The following is a 19,353-nucleotide window of genomic DNA, read 5'->3' on the forward strand; positions in this document are numbered from 1 at the left end:
GGTTTGAACATTGAATTAGGACATAGGGAGACCAGGGTTCAAATTCCCGCTCAGCCATGGAAATCTACTGGGTGACCTTGGTCAAATCACACACTCTCAGCCTCAGAGGAAGGGAAGGGCATATTCCCTTCAAACAAATTCTGCCAGGAAAACACTGTGATAGGTTTACCTCAGGATAGCCATAAGTCAGAAATGACTTGAAGGCACACAACAACAATAAATATGCTTCAAGCTTTATTCTTCTAAAATTCCCTGTTATATATTCTGCTAGCAACGAAAATTGTCACAGAGCTACAGTTTTAAAAGTTCAACAAAACACCTTAATTATGTTAATAATCGATCAAGAAGGATGTCCCTTTTCTCCTGCTTTGGTCTTCTTCCTGCTTCTATTGATGAAGCTATTTTATTTAGTGACAAAAGAAATGTTGTTTTTTGTAAGGACTGGAACTGTGTTGCATTACACATCACAACTGATTCACATGAAACTTACTGGCAGTTGTGACTAGCAGCTTTCATTATGACTGGGCCTGGAAGATTTAGTTGTCAGTTTTGAACAGTGTTAATTTTTATAGTCATTTATATTTAATTTAAATTAATTGTTTAAAATGATTAGCCAACAGTTAATTTTAATTGACATTTAATTTATAGTTAATTAGTGCTTACTGATTCCAAACATAAAGAAATTTACAAATTTCAGTAAATTCTTGTTTTAAAAAAATTGTATTGAAACTAAATTCTCACCCAGGTCTAATCCATTTTCATCCTTGCGACAAACTCATATTCCAGTCATCTGGAGGTGCAGCTGTAGGGAGGAAAAAGCAGTTTGACACCATTTTAACTTTTATGGCTCCATTCTATAGAATTGTGGGCTTTGCAGTTTTGTGAGGCACCAGCACTCTTTGGCACTGAAGGCTAGAGACTTTATAAAACTACAAATCCCAGGATTCCATAGGATGAAGCTACAGCACATAAAATTGAACTGTATTATTCCTACAGAGACACCATGGGATGTCAAAGATTCCATACCTTCATTTTCTAGAAATTTGCAGGGGCTGAGGCAACAGCTTCCAGAATATCCAGAAAGAAGTCATCCAAAAATTATTTCCTCCCAGACTCTTGAAGAGCCTCCCAAGCCAGCCTCCTGAGATTCCCACCAAGACCTAAGGAAATTGTACCACACCAGTTTTATGTGGTATATATTAGATTTCTATGCAACTTCATATGGAAGAAAAGGAGCCCTCCTCCAGCCACCATCTTGAGGGGGAGAGAGGCCTGGCCTGGAAGACAAAGAGCCCTCCTCCAACCACCATCTTGAGGGGGAGAAAGGCCTGGCCTGGAAAGACGGGGAGCCCTCCTCCGGCCACCATCTTGAGGGGGAGAGAGGCCTTGCAATTTTTTGTTTTGTATTGCAATTTTACTGTACACCGCTATGATCATTGCGGAATAGCGGTCTATAATAATTATTATTATTATTATTATTATTATTATTATTATTATTATTATTAGATAAAATATTTACAATGTCAGAGGGAAGAGATAGCAACAGCAACTGAGAACATAGTATTCATACTACATTAAAATGAAGTTCATAAGATTCCAAGCAAACAAATCCAAAGCAAAGCCTGAAAATTGCATTATATTCTGTAATTCTATCCAAATTAGAATGCGGAAACTAATGCAAATTTTGCATTGATACAGAATGTCTCAAAAATATGCACAATATCATTTATGCATCTTAAAAAAACTAAACTAAAATGGGATATTTCAAAATATTTCAAATTTTGTATTGATACAAAATTTCATTTTTGTTCAAGCTTCTTCCAATTTGGGTCTTTCCACTGAAGAGGATGGAAAATAAATGAGTTAGGCTTTGTATCAATATATTTATTTCACATCTCCTAAGACTGGCACTAGGAGAAAGGGCATCTTACATTGGAAATATCCACAAAATCATGTGTACATTTTGGGGGGGAAACTAAACTAAAATGAGATATTTCAAAAATGCACATCAACATATATTCAGTAGGTATCATCATCATCATCATCAGACATAAATATACATGACTTTCTGAGAAATTCTGAGAAACGTCCAAGGCAAGTCCTTCAACAGGGATCTTATTTTTCTAATTGCATAGGATTGTTGCAGTTGTTACTTATAAAACATAAATGAAGTCTCTATATAATATTAAACCCAAAACAGAGTAAAACCATCATATCTAGCTATACATATAGATATGTGTGTGTTATTTTTAAAAGCAATCCAATTATCTATGAAATTTAAACCATTTTTTAAAAAATTGTGAAATGATAGGTTATAGAAAACATCAAAAGAACAAAAAATGGGTCAAAGAACACATCAGAAGAATAATTCCAGTTAATTTCTAAAAAACTTGTGGAAGTAGGTAAGTTTTCATTTCCCAGCAGAACAAGAGCAAGGAGGGAACCATCCCAGCCTATTTATGAAGGCAATTCCAAAGTCTGGGAGCAGCCACTGAGAAAGCCTTGTAGATCCCAAACATGCCAAGGAAGGCAATGAGAGTGAGAGAATTCTCCAGATTGTTCTCTGCCAGTAGGTCATTTGCTAATCCCTGGGTATAAAGTCAAATTGAGCGTGTCCCTCAGCCCCAGCCTATTTTTGAATAAATGTTGGCCTACCAACACTTTCATACACTTTGAACTTTAGGTGTCAGCTGGATGGAAATAAGTAAGAAGCACTTGAAAGTTTATGGGACCAGGGTGAATACAGATGTGCCACTCATAATATTCCATTTGTGAATGATTTTTTCCTGCTCCATTCAGCTAGCTATCTTGCTTCACTTTTCACAGACTTTTTGTAGTGGAAAGCAGTGGACCTTCAAATTTAGGGTGTTTTTTTTTAAACCCCACAATCCATATATTATGTAATGTATAAATATTTCCTTGCCTACCTTTTTCTAAGCCACCCTATAATATACTGCAGTGTTCCAACCACAGTCTGTACATATATTAACATGTTAAATAAATTATTGTTCTAGTACATACCCTGAGGTTAGAGGCAAAAGAACATCCAGGACTAACAAACTTGATTGTTCTGGCAACATAACTGTATAGTTGTCCCTTTTGGCATCCTAACTTCTGTTCCTGTTACAGTCATCTCTGAGTTTTTCCCCCTGTTTCCTATTTATGGCTACATCAAATGGACCTACCATTCTTCGAAATGTCAGATGTTGCAGCTAACTGATACTGCAGTTAGTTTTCATTCTGTCTAAAGAATCCGCTGCTGCCTGCTTCTCAGACACTGGGAGTTCATTAAACTGTGTGCTGTTCTTTCAGTTTATTACTTTCTTGGGAAGTCTGTGAGATAGACTTTGGAAAGAGAACACTTTCCAACTTGGCACTGTGGGATCCAGAAACATAACTTCATCACAGCAGTTTGAAATCCCAATTATAACCGCTTGCACACTTCTAAGTACTCAGTCTTGGACCTAAACAATTGCTGGGGTTTATACCACCATGCTAGCTAAAATCCCCATAAATTATGATGTATTTTCTTTAGGCAAGTACTGGAAGTCTGTGGAGCCTTATGTTGTGCCAGTTAGCTGTAAGCTGGCGGACAGTCAGAAACAAGAGAGAGAAGAGACAGAGGCAGTCTCAGCTATGGCCTTACTCTCAGTGGATGTTGAACAGTCTTTTCCAGAGGAACACAGCAGGTACGTCCAAAATCTTGGTCCTGCAAGTGACAAGTGGGTTTGTGTCACATGATTGGGAGAAACATATTTGAAGTCCAGCTGTTGTTGCTGGGGTGGTGGTGGTGGATTATGTCCAGGCTCTGTGTGAGTGCTTTACTTTCCATGCTCATGCATGGCAATATTTGCCCTACTAAAGATTGACATGTTTACCACATTGCCTTTGACAATTAGATGTATTTATTAACACAAATAATACATGTATGTAATTTAATAACAAACAATAAAAAGTTATACTAAGGGTAAAATCAATTAATACATAGATAGGAAGGAACAGGCAAAACCACCTTCATGTATTCCTTGCCAAAGAAAATTCACAGTCACCATAAGTCACCAGACAACTTGAAGGCACATACACAGAGAGAGAGAGAGAGCTATGTTATCCCAACCTTTTCAATGGATCAGCATCAGTCACTGTTGAGTAACTTTTGCTTCACTTTTGTCAAATAGAATTGGTTTGTAACCCTAACATACCTAAAATTGTACATCTTGAGAGTCTGGAACTTATTTTAATGTTCTTCACTCACACACGAACAACATTCTTGCCATTTATAATCATGCCCAATAGGGCTGAAGTTAGAGGACAAAGGTTGAGGCTCCTTAAGAAAATCTACACACTTCATTTTCTTCTGATTATTTGTAAAATTAGCCAAATGGGGCTCCCATGCCCTGCCTCAAATAGTAGTTAAAGGGACCATCAGAGAAGTTAAAGAGGTTGTCATTCTGCTACTGTTTGGCTAAAGCCTGAATTCCAAATCAAATAGATCTGAATTGGGATGGGTTGTTTCAGATTTGGTCCAGATCTGATCAGATTGGTCTCCAGGGATTCAGAACAATTCAGTGGTGCATGCAGTAAAAGAGAGGCAGACAGTGTGTCTCCAAAACCTTGCAAAACTGCTGCATAAAAGGAAAACATCAGGGTGAGGAGAGAGGAGAGTTAGCTAGCTGCACTTTACCATTGAGAGCTGTGGCTTCCAATATGAGGTAAGAATCCCACCAGTTCTCTCCAGTCTTACTGTTTGGTGCTAGGGGAACCTTTTCCAGTGCTTTCCCATCCAATCCTATCTGTCTTTCCTCGTTATGTTGTTTATTGGAGTGAGGAGATGTGTTGATCTCAGTAGTGCCTGAGTAATGGTTTTACTTTGGAGTGGCACTTACCTTTATCATCTTAACATCCAACCCCCTTCACTTTTGGCCCTCTTTTTTTAGCTTAGATTTTATTTGTTTATTTTTTTAAAAAAATACAAATTTCAGTCTGTGGTGTTTAGTGTGATTGTTTGTCTACTCTGTGTGAAAATTTTGCATGGTCCAAGAGCATGGAACTTTTTCCCATTAGAAACACTGACAAAAGTGCAAAAGAGCAGCTCACTTTTTGTTGTTGTTGTTGTTAATTGCCTTTAAGTCAAGTTTAGCTTAAGGTGACCCTATGAATGAGAGACACCCCCCCCCCCAGAGCACTAGTAATCAACAGCACTGCTCAGGTCTTACAAACTCAGGGCCATGGCTTCCTTGATTGAATTAATCCATCTGTCAAGTGGTTGTGCTCTTTTCCTACTTCAACTTTACTGATCATTATTGTATTTCCTATTGGAAGCCCACATAATAGCAAATGTTAAACATATTAAAACAAACTTCAAACATTCCTAGCACAAAACCTCAGGATATTAAGTGTCTGAAATTTGCCTAATTCAATTACCTCTGAAGGAGCTACCTTGTCTCCCAATTTCATTTGGAGTGTCCAAGTATAAATATGAGAATGTTCACGAGGAGTGAACATTCAGAGTTCCAAATACTGATTACAGTTTTAAACCCATTCAGATCAGATCAGATCAGATCCAGATCATTCTGAACCAAGTCTAATCCAAATCACCAAATTGGGCTCTTTGTACAGCATGAGTTATTGTTGCCACAATTCATGTGCTTATGCTTACACTGCAGAAATAAAAACGTTTTCCAGAATGGATTTTTAAGAAAATTCCAGCCAGTCAGAAGTATGTGCAGTATCAGACCCCAAGGAACAAGATACCAAATTAATTTCCATGGCTGGTCTAATCATAAAACTAAACAATTTATATTTCTAAACCAGCTTGTCACCTGCAATGGCATCATTTCCGGGGAACTCTCCACTGAGTTTGAGGTTTCTTTACACAATCCTGAAAAACCTAACTCAACTCCTAATCTGCCCCACTTTCTTTGTTCTTCCCACATAATCCTCTCCAATTGCTTTTCCAGACTCCATGGGAATTATATGTAAATGCCTACATGAGAATTGTGTCAATTTCATCTCATGCTGGATGTGATATTGGGCAAGACCCTTGGGGATAAATCTGCTGAATAGTGGGAATTATGAAGTCTTTCTCAGAAGGCCAAAACTTGGAGAAATTATGTTTTGGGTCTTCATTTTCCACAATTCCCATGCCATCAGCCATTGTGGATGGGGAATTCCAGACATTGTAGCACAAAAAGTAAATTTTCCAAGCTCTGCTGAAGACACATGATGTAGCAACCTTTGTTGAAGTGAAGCATGTCTAGACTTTGTTAACGCCTGTTTAAAATGTTACCTGGGGACTCACAAGGGCCTCCTTGAGTTTCTATGATGGAAGAAAGATAGGATATAAATAATACAGAATTTTTTATGGTGTTTGCTACTTTTTTGTCTAAAATGGCAAGTCATTCAGCCATCTGCTTTTATGCATACATTTTCAAGTGGGCATAGGGCAATTCAACCAGGGGTGAATCTGAGTGAATGATGAAGAGAATTTCACCAAGGGGATCGGAGATGGTGGAACCGAAAAATGTGACCATGCAGATATACTCACATGCAGCATGCCTAATTCACATTTGCCTCACTTAGGACAAGTGAATTTAAAATAACTTGTAGGAAATGAAGCAAAGATTGGATTGATCAGGAAGTAGCTCCTCTACTATTAACTTCCTAGCTGAGTATCCATCATAGAGAGGGTTAAGACTGAATCTTTTGCTAATGAAAGCATAGATCAGAATTAGGAGCTGTCTTTCCCTGAATGAGGCTAACAGCACTTTGTTTCTTACAGTGAATTCTGATCAATGAATAAAGAAGGGAGTGTTCATTTCCCCTGCCTGTCAACTGTTGTTTCACACTGACCTAACACGATTGACTTGGACATGAATTTAACAGTTCTATAAAATGAAAGAACAACTGCCAATTCACTTCACTGATCAAGTATTTCAACATGATGTGTGAATAGTTCCATGCACGGAACAACTGTGAGTGTGTGTGTGTGTAGATATATATGAGTTGAACAAGTCAGAAAAGGGACTCTGTAAAAAGGACATTATAGAGTTCTTGCATTTATTCATGCCAAATAGTTTTGGCACTTTTGCTTAGCAAAAGAGAGTCCAAATGTAGTGGAACTGGACAGATGCCATTGAATGAAAGAAGGGAGAAAGAACAATACAAAAAACAAATCTTACGCAGTTGAACTTTTTGAATGCTGTAAAGTTGGACACACAAATGAAGGAAAGAAACTGTGAATGCACTGAAACTATCTACATGCAGTTCATCTAGAAAAGTAAAAAGCAAACTACTTCTAATTATTTGTACTAAGATATTTGCCTTTAGTGGGAGAAGAACCAAATGACTTCTTTCAAGGGTGAACAAAATATGCTTCCCAGATGTTCATTGACTATAACTCCCAGCATCCTTAACCACTGACCATGGTTAATGCCAATGGGACTTGCAGTCTAACAACATCCGGAGAGCCACCTTTTGCCTGCCCCCTGTTTTATTCCATTCCCTAGAAAAGCATTCCAACTTCAGCATGACTATAGCTGCTTCCAGTCCTGACCTCCCTGTCAAACCAGTCTGAAAAGAAGCTGTAGCTGCATTCACTTGAACATGATTCAGAGCTCTGTACAGTCTCAAGCCCAGTCTTATTCCAACCCAGCCTAGATTTTCCAGTTATCTAGACCTTTCTGAATGTGGCTCCAGCTTCTTTACAGACCTACCCCAGAAACTCAGAAAGGATGGGACTGGAGTGTATACATCTTTACTCAAGTCCAAAAATGAATTCTTTAACATAATTCTTATATGTTTGCTTCCAAAACAGCACTGATGTGTAACACCAGTGTACTTATAGCAATTGTTTTTGTAATATGAAGTTGTTGGTGACTCTGGCATAACTGGGGAGTTCTTATTAATCAATTTATTTATGATATTTCTATATCACCTCCCAGCCTGGAAGACTCCTGAGACAATGATCAAATGGAAACAATGAGACAATACAAAGATAAAGCCCTTTAAAAACACATTTGATCAAAAATTGGAAAAGCGGGATATAAATAAACTATTTATTATTATATTATTATTATTATTATTAAGAGCAGACTTTTTTTAAAAAAAAATCCCAAAATACAATTTTAAAACAGGGCAATTTCGAAACATAAAAAGCCATTCAGAACAGCACTGTTTTGACTGCATCCTGGGGGCTTAAAGTAGATGGAACCAAGCCAACTTCCTTGGGCAGGGAGTTCAATGGTCAGGATGCTGCCTCAGAGAAGGTCCTATTACAACCTAACTTCAAAAGACGTTGGGACATGCAAAGGGCCTCCTCTAAGGATTCCAAATTTCAGGCAGCCTCATATGTAAGGAGATGACACTTTGGATATTTTTGATCCCCAGTTCTTGCACATGAATATTTTTAAAGGTATATGCTTTTCATGCTTTTCATGCTGGTTGTGGGAAGCACTAGAGAAACACCAGCACTGCTAAAACAAAAAGCAGTCGCCCCGCTGCCGGGGCAGACTGCTTTGCCGCTATGGAGCGGCAAAACTACAAGCCCCAGAGTGCTCTGGGGCTTGCCCGGCTCCCTATTGGTGGTTGGGGCCGGAAGGGGCGGCCCTTCCGGCCCAAGATGTTCTGGGAGCTGGACTCGCTGGTGCGGGGCTTCTGGTCCTCCAAGGCTGCCCATTGGTGGGCTCGGCCTTGGAGGCGGGGCCCCGCAATCGCACGCAGAGGGGAGGGGCCGAGCAGTATATAAGGCTGCTCGGAGGCCTCTCCTCTCAGTCGGCACTTCGCTCCGAACAGGCACGGAGCAAAGCTTGGAAGGGAGGGAGCCTTGAGCTTCTCCCGCCCGCCCACCACTGTTTCAGGTGGTTTTTTGTCACAACTGTTCGGCAGCATAGGCCAGGATCTGAACGTTGGTGGTACCAGGGCTATGGAGTTCTGGTTTGGGAGTCACAAGGTACCTGGGGGCGATGAGCGAAGGTGTCTGGCCATTGCGGGGGCCAGAACGCAGGTGCGCCTCCCGGTGACTAGGGGCTTTGGAAATTGGTGAACACAAGACATGGTTTGCGCTCAAGTGGTGTTCCTTAGCCCCTAGCTCATCCCATGCACCGGGTGGGTGCCTGGTTTTGGATAATCAAACAACATCGGGTTGTTTGATTGCACAGATCCTGACCTTATGCTTTGTGCCAACCCTACCAATGGTTAATAAAGTTGTGGCCTTTCTCCCAAGTTGGTGTACTGTGGTTCTTTTGACAGCACATACAAGGCAATAGTGTTTGCAGCATAAACTGCCCCATACAGTATATGTGGATGGTTCTACTAATACCACTTTTTCTCAAAGACAATCAGTAAAATAATAACAGACATTGAATCTTAAAGGGCATTTGGGATGAGTTTATATGAGTTTTTAGAGACACTTTTATCCCAGTGTTCAGTGGAAAATCTAAATATACATATTTTATACACTAAATATTCCTCAGCTCAAACCCTTGGTTACACACCTTTGACTAGCTGCAGAGTGCTGCATTTTTGAAAAACAAAACATTACAGAATTACATTGATGTGTAAACACTATGAGGTTTATATAGGGTAAGAACCAATAAAATCAGTAAGATTCAAATTAGCAATAACATGTTTGTAGCGTTGGTGGAGTGGCCTAAATAGGGAGAAAACACCAGATCCCATCTGATCTTGGAAGCTAAGTAGGGTCAGCCCTGGCCAGTACTTGGATTGGAGATTGTCAGTGACTACCAGGTGCTGTAGGTGGTATTTCAGATGAAGGAACTGGCAAAGCCACCTTTGAATATTCCTTGCCAGGGAAAACCTTATTAAATTTATGGGGCCACCATAAGTCAATAGGCAACTTAAAGGCACACACCATTAATGAATCTACATCAGTGAATCTACTCTAAGAGGCTGTGCAAAATGCCCTTAAGGGTCAGCCTTCAGCTGCCTGCAGCTGTGCCAAACTGGGGCTGTGGCAACCGCACGCTGCAGCCCTGATCTGGCCTTTCCAAGGTGCAATAGCCATGATGCCGCAGCTTTAAGGTGCTCCTTTGGTGCTGTGTTGTGTAAACTCAGCACCAGAGGAGCAACGTGACACTGCACGCCATGTGGAGCAGCACACAACATCATGCCGCCATGAGGATGGAATCAGGGCATGTTTTGTATGGATGCCATGCCCCAACTCTGCCCCCAGGCTGGCTTTAATAGCCTGTCTGCACAGCCCCTAAGTATGTATATAACCTATGGCTAGAAATCTGTATTGAAAGTGAACATAAAAATGTAAGTTTTTATCTCCATATCCACACTTATATTCTATAACCAAGAAATGATGCAGAATTTGGCATCTAGCACAGATTCTTGAATATTTAACCTTTAATTAAAAACAACAACATTTAGGCTACACTAGCCCTCATGAATGGGTAGATATGAATGGAAAACAACTGGAGTCTGCAAAGGTCTTCAGAGGGCAAACTCTATGTGACCTGTGTGCTTGTCTATGCCTTTCTAACGATCATTAATCATGTTTCTTATCACTGTATCCCTACTGCCCAATCATATTTTTTCTTTTTGACAGCACTGTCTTTCTTGTTTTAAAAAAACCAAGCAACATATTTAACAGTAATGCGGCATAATGCTCAGAATAATGCACAATATATTTTCATATAAACTAATCACATTTGCTAAAGTGTTCGCTAACATCATTTAAGTGCATGGGAATTTTTGTTTTCTTGATGTAGAATTTACATTATTGTTTCTTTTAGCACATACTCCAAAGCATCAGAGGAAAAGAAGCCAAATATGTAGAAATTGCAGAGTTCTTTTTATCAGCTCAAGATGTAAACATGAAACATCTTTTACTAATGTGGAGAGATTTGGAATGAAATGCAAGCCATAATTTAGGTTGGAGTGAAACTAATTTTTATGGTGAAATAAAGCCAAATTTTGGACTAGCAAAAATGAAGTGTAATTAGTTTGGCATATCAGCTTACAAGAGTTAAAACTAATTAGCAGTCAATTGTCATATTTTGAGAGTCTGCTAATTTGAAACCACTGCTACTTAGCAGTAATTGATTTGCTAAGAACTTAAGTAAAGCCACTGCCCCTGCTCCCATTAACAATGCATTTGCTTGTGTAAATATATTAGCCAAGCCATCATAACATTAGATTGTGGCCATTTCAGCTCCTTCCCCCTTTCTCTTTTTACACAAATACAACTAGGGAGTAGAGCTGAGAGGGTGGGAGAAAGAAAGGGAGGCAAACAAAGATAGCAATATATGGAGAGCCATTCAGTGCATTCTTTATCAGTCTTGTTGGAAATCAGGGTACATTCATCATGTCTAATTGTCCAGTTGAAATATAGCTTCTTTCTTTTGAAGCTGTTGTTGATCATCTTAAATGTCTACCTCAGTCTCCCTGCCCCAGTAGTGTAGGTTTTACTCCTATGCAGACTTAGAGCAGCAAGCCCTATGTCTGAAAGTGGCAGTGTTGCATGTGGGTGGATGGATGGAAGGATGAAAAGTGGCCCCATTAGATGAGAGGAACTAAGGACATTACTACACAAGACACGGTCCCTTTTCTCACTGCAATCATGTCAGTTAATAAAAAAGGAAACATATCAGTTTCAGAACAACCATTATCAGATGTTTTGTCAGTCATGTGACTTGGGCTGCTTCTGCCAAGAGACACTGACATCATGTGATTGCCAATATCGCAACAGCCCCGGCAGCAGTGTTTTGCATTTGAGGAATAACAAAACTGCAAAATCATTGACAGATTTTCCCCATCAATGAAAAGGAACATCCTAACCACACTTCAGGGACACAGCAGCTATGGGTTGTGTGATAAGTATCACCAAAGTCACTTTTTTTTCCAGTTGTAAATGCAGTTTAAAAGCTGTGTGTAGTGATCTTGAAAGCATGTAAAAGTGCAAGTAAATAAATAGGTACCAACATTGGCTCCCTCGGCTTATTAGATTATTGCACTACATTCTTATAGTGCTGCTATTGCATTTTTTACTGCTCTGGCTGCTACCTGTTGCATTCTGGGATTTGCAGTTTAAGGAGGGGAATTTAGAATTCTCAGCCAGAGAGCTCTTGGGCCTCACTGAACTACAAACCTCAACATGCAACAGGAGGCAGCCAGAGCAGTAAAAGTGGAAGAGCAGCACTATAAGAGTGTAGTGCGGTAATGTGGTTTGTAAGTGAGATGAGCACCACCCCCCTACTGTTGGACATAACTAGGCAATCTTGTCAAAGGGGAAACCTTTATCTTTATCTAAAACAGGTTGGTCATGTGAACTATTTAACAAAATGAGTTCTCAATTTCAGCCTTTCTCATCTTGCAGGATGGATACAACCAGTGGTCCTTGATACCACAGCTTGCATAGTAGTTCATCACTCTACTATACTGCTCCCACCAGAGCATTTTGGTGGGACTGATATCAAGAACAGAATGGTTCCCCTCATGTGCAGTTTGAGGCATTGTAACATTAGAAGATGGAAGAGGGGAGGGGATGGGATGGGAGGATAGGACAGGACAGCCCAAGAAACTGGCTGGGAAGAGTTGGAAAAGGTGATGGGCTATGGGAAGAGAAAAAGAATAAGTCTGCGGCAGCACTCGCTGCTTCTTTGGGGCATGATGAGAGCCACCCCTTCTGCTTTAAAGCACAACCTGGCATTGGTCAATGGCACAGAAGCTGGAGAGCTGGTGTATATGTGTTTGTATGAAATTAAATGTTGGAAGTGAAAAATAATGGCCAGAAAATGAGGTCATGGTAGGGGAGGAAAGGGAGGTTTTCCATTCTTAAGGAAATTAGAAAGAGAGATGAAGTGTTAGTATTTTTGATGACAGTGATGATAAAAATGGGGGCAGAGAGGATGGGGTAGTAACCGGGGGATGTTGTTATAAGTGGAGTTGGATGTAAAAAGACCAGATGAGAGAGAAAATAGAAATTGGAGGTAAGCGGGATAGAGCACAAGTTACACTTGGAAGGAGAAAGGGAGAAGAAATGTCAGGAAGTGAATAAGACTGATTGGGGAGGCATGTGATAAGAGAGAGAGAGAGAGAGTCAAATGATCCCCCCCCCTTTCCTATCCTGTATTATGAATAATCTCAGTGTGGTGTACAAATCAAATCACTATAAGCAGCCTAAAAATAATTGGAAATTGCAAATAAAACTTAGTTATATTAAAAAAGAAAGAAACAGACTAAAATATATTAAACTAATTAACATATATATTTTAAAAAATTTCTCTACTTATTACATGGTTGAACTGTTCTCCCTAATCAATAGTCTTGTTTTCTGAGTACTAGCTTCTGAACCATCAGTTTAAAAAACTATTTTATCTTCTTTCCTTCAAAGTGCATGGGAAGATAATGTTGATTGTTGCTTTGCACACCACAGACCTCGGCTTCATTCCTTCACATTTCCATTGAAAAGATCAGATAGTAAATGGTATGAAAGAACTCTACCTGAGACAAAGGCTGCTGCCACACTGCTGAAATAAAGCACTTTGACATCACTTTAACTGCCATGACTTTGTGCTGTGGAATTCTGGGACTAGTAGTTTTGTGAGATATTTAGCCTTCCCTGACAGAGACCTCACATGTCCCACCAAACTACAAATCCCAGAATTCTATAGCATTGAGCCATGGTGTCAAACTGCTTTATTTTGGCAGTATGGCAGCAGCCTTTGCAGGATAGACTAACACTAGCCAAAGTCAACATCCCTGGGTTAGATGATCATACAGTCTGACTTTATATAAAGCATGTTGATACAATGTGTATACATATGTGTTTGAGCCCTTCCCATTTCTTCCAAGCTGAGTTGAAAACCATCAGCATAGTATTCCACTACATTTAAAGTTATACTTGGTGGCTGATCCCAAGTTCTGGAACTCTCTTCCCAGAGAGTTTAGACCAGGGGTAGGCAGCCTTTTTGAGCCGGGGGCCGGGTTGCTGTCCCTCAGACAACTGGGGGTCTGAAGCCAAAAAATAAATAATTAAATAATTTTTAAAAAATTAAATAAATAAATAAACCAGGACAAATGGAGGGCAAAATTTTCAAATGGAGGGCACTTTTTAAAAAATGGAGGACACGCAAAAAAATTTGCTGATTTTTTAAAAAATGTTAATATAAATGTATGTTTCTGAAGCTTCTATAGACAATTGCCCCCCTTTCCCACCACTTGCCCCCCTTGCCCGCCGCTTGCCCCCCCTTGCCCGCCTCCTCCTGATAGGCCAAAGGCCCCATGCCCTCACGTGAGAGGCCAAAGGCTCCAGTGGCAATCGGCGGCAGGACCGGGCTGGGGCTGGTCCCAAGGCCTTGCCGGGCCGCATCCGGCCCGCTGGCCGTAGGTTGCCTACCCCTGGTTTAGACTGTTATTTTTCCACATGGAGGTGAGACCTTTTGGCAAGCCTCTGAGGACTGACTACTCACAGGGAAAGACCTTACATTATGCATTATTATGGTCAAAGACCAGCATAAATATAAAATATAACATAGAAAAATAAAATGATACACATAAAAGATTGCTTGGGATAAAAATCTGCCAACTAGAAATGAAAATAATTCATTTCTGTTACATTTAAGATAGCTTCAATTAAAATAAAAACAGACCTTTATGGGGTTCTGCCCTTAAAGTAGAAATAATAAAAATAGATTAGCGATATCAGATTTTTACCAGACATGACACAATGTTATGTATTTAACTTTGACAGTTGTTCTTTTCCTATATGTGATTGCTACTGCAGAAAATTGTGCCACTTTGTAGGTTATATGCGAGTTCCAGTCTGATAACAGGTAGTTTAAATAAAAAGCTTGAGATCTCCCAGGTACGTTCAAAAGTATAGGAGTGATGAAATCTCTGTGAGCATCGCAATAAAAAGGGCAGTGAAACAATACATGTCCAACATTTTCTATAGCTCCTGAGTTATAGGGGCATGTTCGCTCATGGACAGGAGTCTTACTATATTTACCCTCCAGCATTGCTGATGGTAGCACATTTAATCTAGCCAGTGCAAAAGCTATTCTATATCTGGGGATTGATAGGTTTGTGATGTAGATTGGCACAGTAAGTGGTCCTACAAGTAAAATAGTTTGCGGACTGAGTTCGATGGTTATGGAATTCTGTGTCCTTTATGTGCTACATAATGGCTGTTTTAGCTTTAGAATATCCCATAGACTGAAGGGCGTTAGTTGTGAGCCCAAGATTTTGTAATTTTGTAGTCAGAGAGTTTTTCCATTTCGATTGGAAAGTATCTGTCAAAATTAATGGTGTAAGTTCTACAGGAAGAAAAGTCAACTTTAGCCAGAAATTCGCAGTAAGCATCAATATTTGGGCCTCCATAGAAATTTGTCCTGTCTCCAACCTGAGTATTACATTTGGGATGCATGTTGGAATTCTTGGAATTGCTCTTAAAAATTTGGTTTGTGCTACTTTGAATGAGTTGTAATCATTAAGCGTGTACACCTGACAGACATATAGCATCTAAGAAATTATTTTCCTGACGAATACTTGGATGGCTGCGAGGACGTATTGGCCACCTTCAGAATAGAAAAGGGAAAGAAGTGCTTTGGTACTTCTTTGGGCACTTGCGATGGCATGCTTCGTTTGCAGATTCCATGATCCTGTTGACTGAAAGGTTATCCCTAAGTATTTGTATGAGGTAACCTGATCTATTTGATGGCCATCAATCTGCCATTTATGTTTGGTCTTTTTCTTATTAAATACCATAACCTTTGTTTTGTTGTAGTTTATGGTTAACAGTTCATCTGTACAGTAGGTAGCAAGAGTGCTTAAGCGGCGTTTCAGACCTATTCTTGACTGCGATAGAAGCACCAGATCATCGGGCTACTTTTTAATAAGCATACTTGTAATTGCTTTTAATTCCATTTGTTGTTGCTGCTGCTGCTGCTGCTGCTGTGTTCCTTAAAGTCATTTCTGATTTATGTCAATCCTAAGGCAAACCTACCATGGGTTTTCCTGGCAAAAATTTATTTCAATTGATGTCATGTAAGGCATGCTCTCAGGCTCAGGAGAAGCCAATGGCAAACCTCCTCTGAACAAATCTTGCCAAGAAAACCCCATTATAAGTTCGTCTTAGGGTTGCCATAAGTTAGAAATGACTTGAAGGCACAACTACAACAGAGCTGAGAAAGCATGACTTGACCAAGGTCACCCAGTGGATTTTCATGGTCAAGCAGGGATTCAGATCCTGGTCTCTCAGAGTCCTAGTCCAATGCTCAAACCATTACACCACATTGGCTCAATTTTGTTTATTGTGGAATCATATTTGAACTTCTTGATGATGTTTATTTTAGCCATATGCATTGTAGCTTGCCTTAGATCCCAGGGTGGTATGATAGGTTGGTTGATTGGTAGGTCAGTTGATTGGCACAGGCTCACAAAGAACATGCCTCTCTACAAGGGTAGCTGGAAAGCCCAGTGGAGTGTTCCAGTTGTTCAGTTTGCATCTGTTACACAGATTCAGAGGTTGGAATGTCCTTGGAGTTTATCACACGTGAGGAATTTCTCTTAATTTTGAATGAAAAGAAAGTGGGGCCAGAACGCATTCACGTGAACTCGCTAGTTCAGCTAATTTACGTGAATTCGAATTGCATTCAAACTGACTTCCCATTGCCCAAAAATAGCTTGCCATTGCCTGAAATTGCGTGTAGTAGTCACACAATAACGTTAAACCCCATGATTGTGTTCAGACTAACTTCCCATTGCTCAAATTTGCATGTGGTAGTCTATCATGCAATAATGTTAACCCCATGATTGCGTTCGGATTGCCATTGGATTATACTTCCAATTTCCCTTGTCTGATAAACTCCTCTGTGTGTGGAAAAAGAAAGAAAAGGAGGGGATGGAAGGGAAGAGAAGGGAGAAAAGAACTTAGATCTCTTTCAAAAAGGCTTGCCAATCATAATGGAAGTTATGGTGCCCAGAATAAGATGACTCACTTCCAACTCATTGTTTCAATAAAGTGTCTCTTTTCCTGACCAACTAATATCTGACTCATTTACCACCAAGAGAAATGGCCATGTCTAAATTAGGATTCAACCCATCCACCCATTTGCTCCCTTTCCCCAATCCCTCCTTCGCTCTCCTCTCCCCACTCAATAACAGCATCAAGTAAACAGTTATTTAATTTTGATTTTTTTTTCCCCCTACCATGCTGAGTAAATCACGTTTGGGGAGGATTTGTGATTTTTCTGGGTGTTTTAATGCTTTGTGTTTTTAAATTATTATTATTATTATTATTATTATTATTATTATTATTATTATTATTATTATTATTATTATTATTATTTTCTTATATCCTGCCCTTCTCCCAGTATAGGGACTCAATGCAGTGATGTGTTCATGTGCAGAAGGAACTTAACTGAAATTGTCAAGAGAGAAAAAAATAAGTAATAAAGCCAATGGCAGATGAAAGCATAGGAGAATGATACTCCGGTTGAGTTAAATGAAAAGATTGCTTTCTAAACAGCAGCCCTGGCTCTTTAATGCTCTGCACTTCATATGAGCTGATAACCCTTCATTTTGTAAATGAGATTAACTTGGACTGATTAGAGCCTTGCCTAGGACAGAAAGCTTTATCTGTAATCATTTACTCTGAAAACATTCAGCAGAGAGACTTGCCTCTGAAGGTGTTCAGGTTTAGTCAGATTGCTGGGATAGCTGAGGTGACCAAAAGAGATACAAGAACTATAAGGTTGTCTGCACTGATGAAAAAAAATCATCTTCACCTTGCATTTTCATGGACTGCAGTGGTCCCATTAGTGCTGCACCTAGTCAAAATAAACCAGACTCAAGTTGTCCTGACTGCCACACATTTGTTGTGCCCAAATTCAAATCAGTACAAAAGGGATGCACGTTTTTCCTTCCCAGCACTCCAAAACCCATCAATTGTTGTTGTTGTTAACTGCCCTAGAGTCAAAGCCATGGTGACCCTGTGGATGAGACACTCCAAGACTCCCTGTCCTCCACTACTCTGCTTAGTTCCTGTACATTCATACTTGTGACCTCCTTAATAGAGTCCATCCATCTAGCATGCAGCCTTCATCTCTTTCTCCTTCTTTTCACTTTTCCTAGCATTATTGTTTTTTCCAGTGAGTCATGCCTTCTAATAGTGTGTCCAAAGTACAACAGCCTAAGTTTTGTCACCTTGGCTTTCATGGACATTTCCAGCTTGATCTGCTCTAGCACCCATTTGTTTGTCTTTTTGGCCATTCATGGGATCATCAGCATACTTCTCTAGCACCCCATCTTAAATGCATTGATTTTCTTCCTATCTTCTTTCTTAACTTTGCAACTCTCACATCCATACATGGTAATAGGAAATACAATGAATTGTATGATTCTAACTTTTGTGCTCCGTTGTATATGTATCTTTTCCAGTTCTTTCATAGCCATTCTCCCCATTCTTAATCTTCTTCTGTTTTTCTGGTTGCACTGCCCATTTCTATCAATGTTTGATTCCAGGTATGAGAACTCTTTTACTATTTCTATTTCTTCATTGTCTAGGTTGAATATATGTAGATTCTCCATGGTCATTATTTTTGTTTTCTTGATGTTCAGCAGTAAGCCTGCTTTTGCACTTTCTTCCTTGATCTTCCTTAATAGTTTTTCCAGGTTTGGGAGGTTTTCTGGTAGTATCATAGTGTCTTAATCATATCTTAGACTGCAGGTATTCCTTCCTCCTATTTTCTCTCCTTGCTCTATATCCAATCCCGCTTTTCTTACAATATGTTCTCCATATACCGTATGTTGAACCGGGGGGGGTGATAAAATGCAGCCTTGTCTGATCCCTTTGCCAATTGGGAACTATTTTGTTTCCCCGTGTTCTATTCTGACAGTAGCCTCTTGTCCTGAGTACAGATTCCTCAATAGGCACTCCCATGTCTTTAAAGGCATTCCATAGCCTTTCATGATCTAGGCATTCAAAGGCTTTGCTATAGTCTATAAAGCACATGCTGATTTTCTTTTGGAATTCTCTCATGTGCTCCATTAGCCATTGTATGTTTGTTCCACAATGCCTCTTCCTTCTCTGAATCCCACTTGGACCTCTGGGATTTCTCTCTCCATGTATGGTTGGAATCTATGTTGCAGAATTTTGAGCATAATTTTGCTTGTGTGGGAGAGATTAATGGTATAGTCCTATAGTTGCTGAAGTCTTTTGTGTCTCCTTTTTTATGGATGGGGATGTATATTGATAATTTCCAATCTGTTGGCCACCGTTTTGATTTACATATCTGTTTAGATAGGTTAGTTAGCACTGCAACAGTATTACAGTGAGTCCCTATATTGGGAGAAAGGTGGGATATAAGAAAATAATAATAATAATAA

General features: G+C 39.7%; 1 protein-coding gene across 1 annotated transcript in view; it reads left to right on the plus strand.

Moving 5' to 3' along the window:
• Positions 1-19,353, plus strand: part of HDAC9 (histone deacetylase 9) — a 553,634-nt gene that overhangs the window by 525,854 nt on the left and 8,427 nt on the right. The window contains exon 25 of the mRNA XM_042472073.1: positions 3,536-3,689. Within this exon, the coding sequence (XP_042328007.1) occupies positions 3,536-3,689 (154 nt within the window). The remainder of the gene's footprint in view (positions 1-3,535; positions 3,690-19,353) is intronic.

This window comes from Sceloporus undulatus, chromosome 6, assembly GCF_019175285.1.
Source record: "Sceloporus undulatus isolate JIND9_A2432 ecotype Alabama chromosome 6, SceUnd_v1.1, whole genome shotgun sequence".
NCBI lineage: Eukaryota > Metazoa > Chordata > Lepidosauria > Squamata > Phrynosomatidae > Sceloporus > Sceloporus undulatus.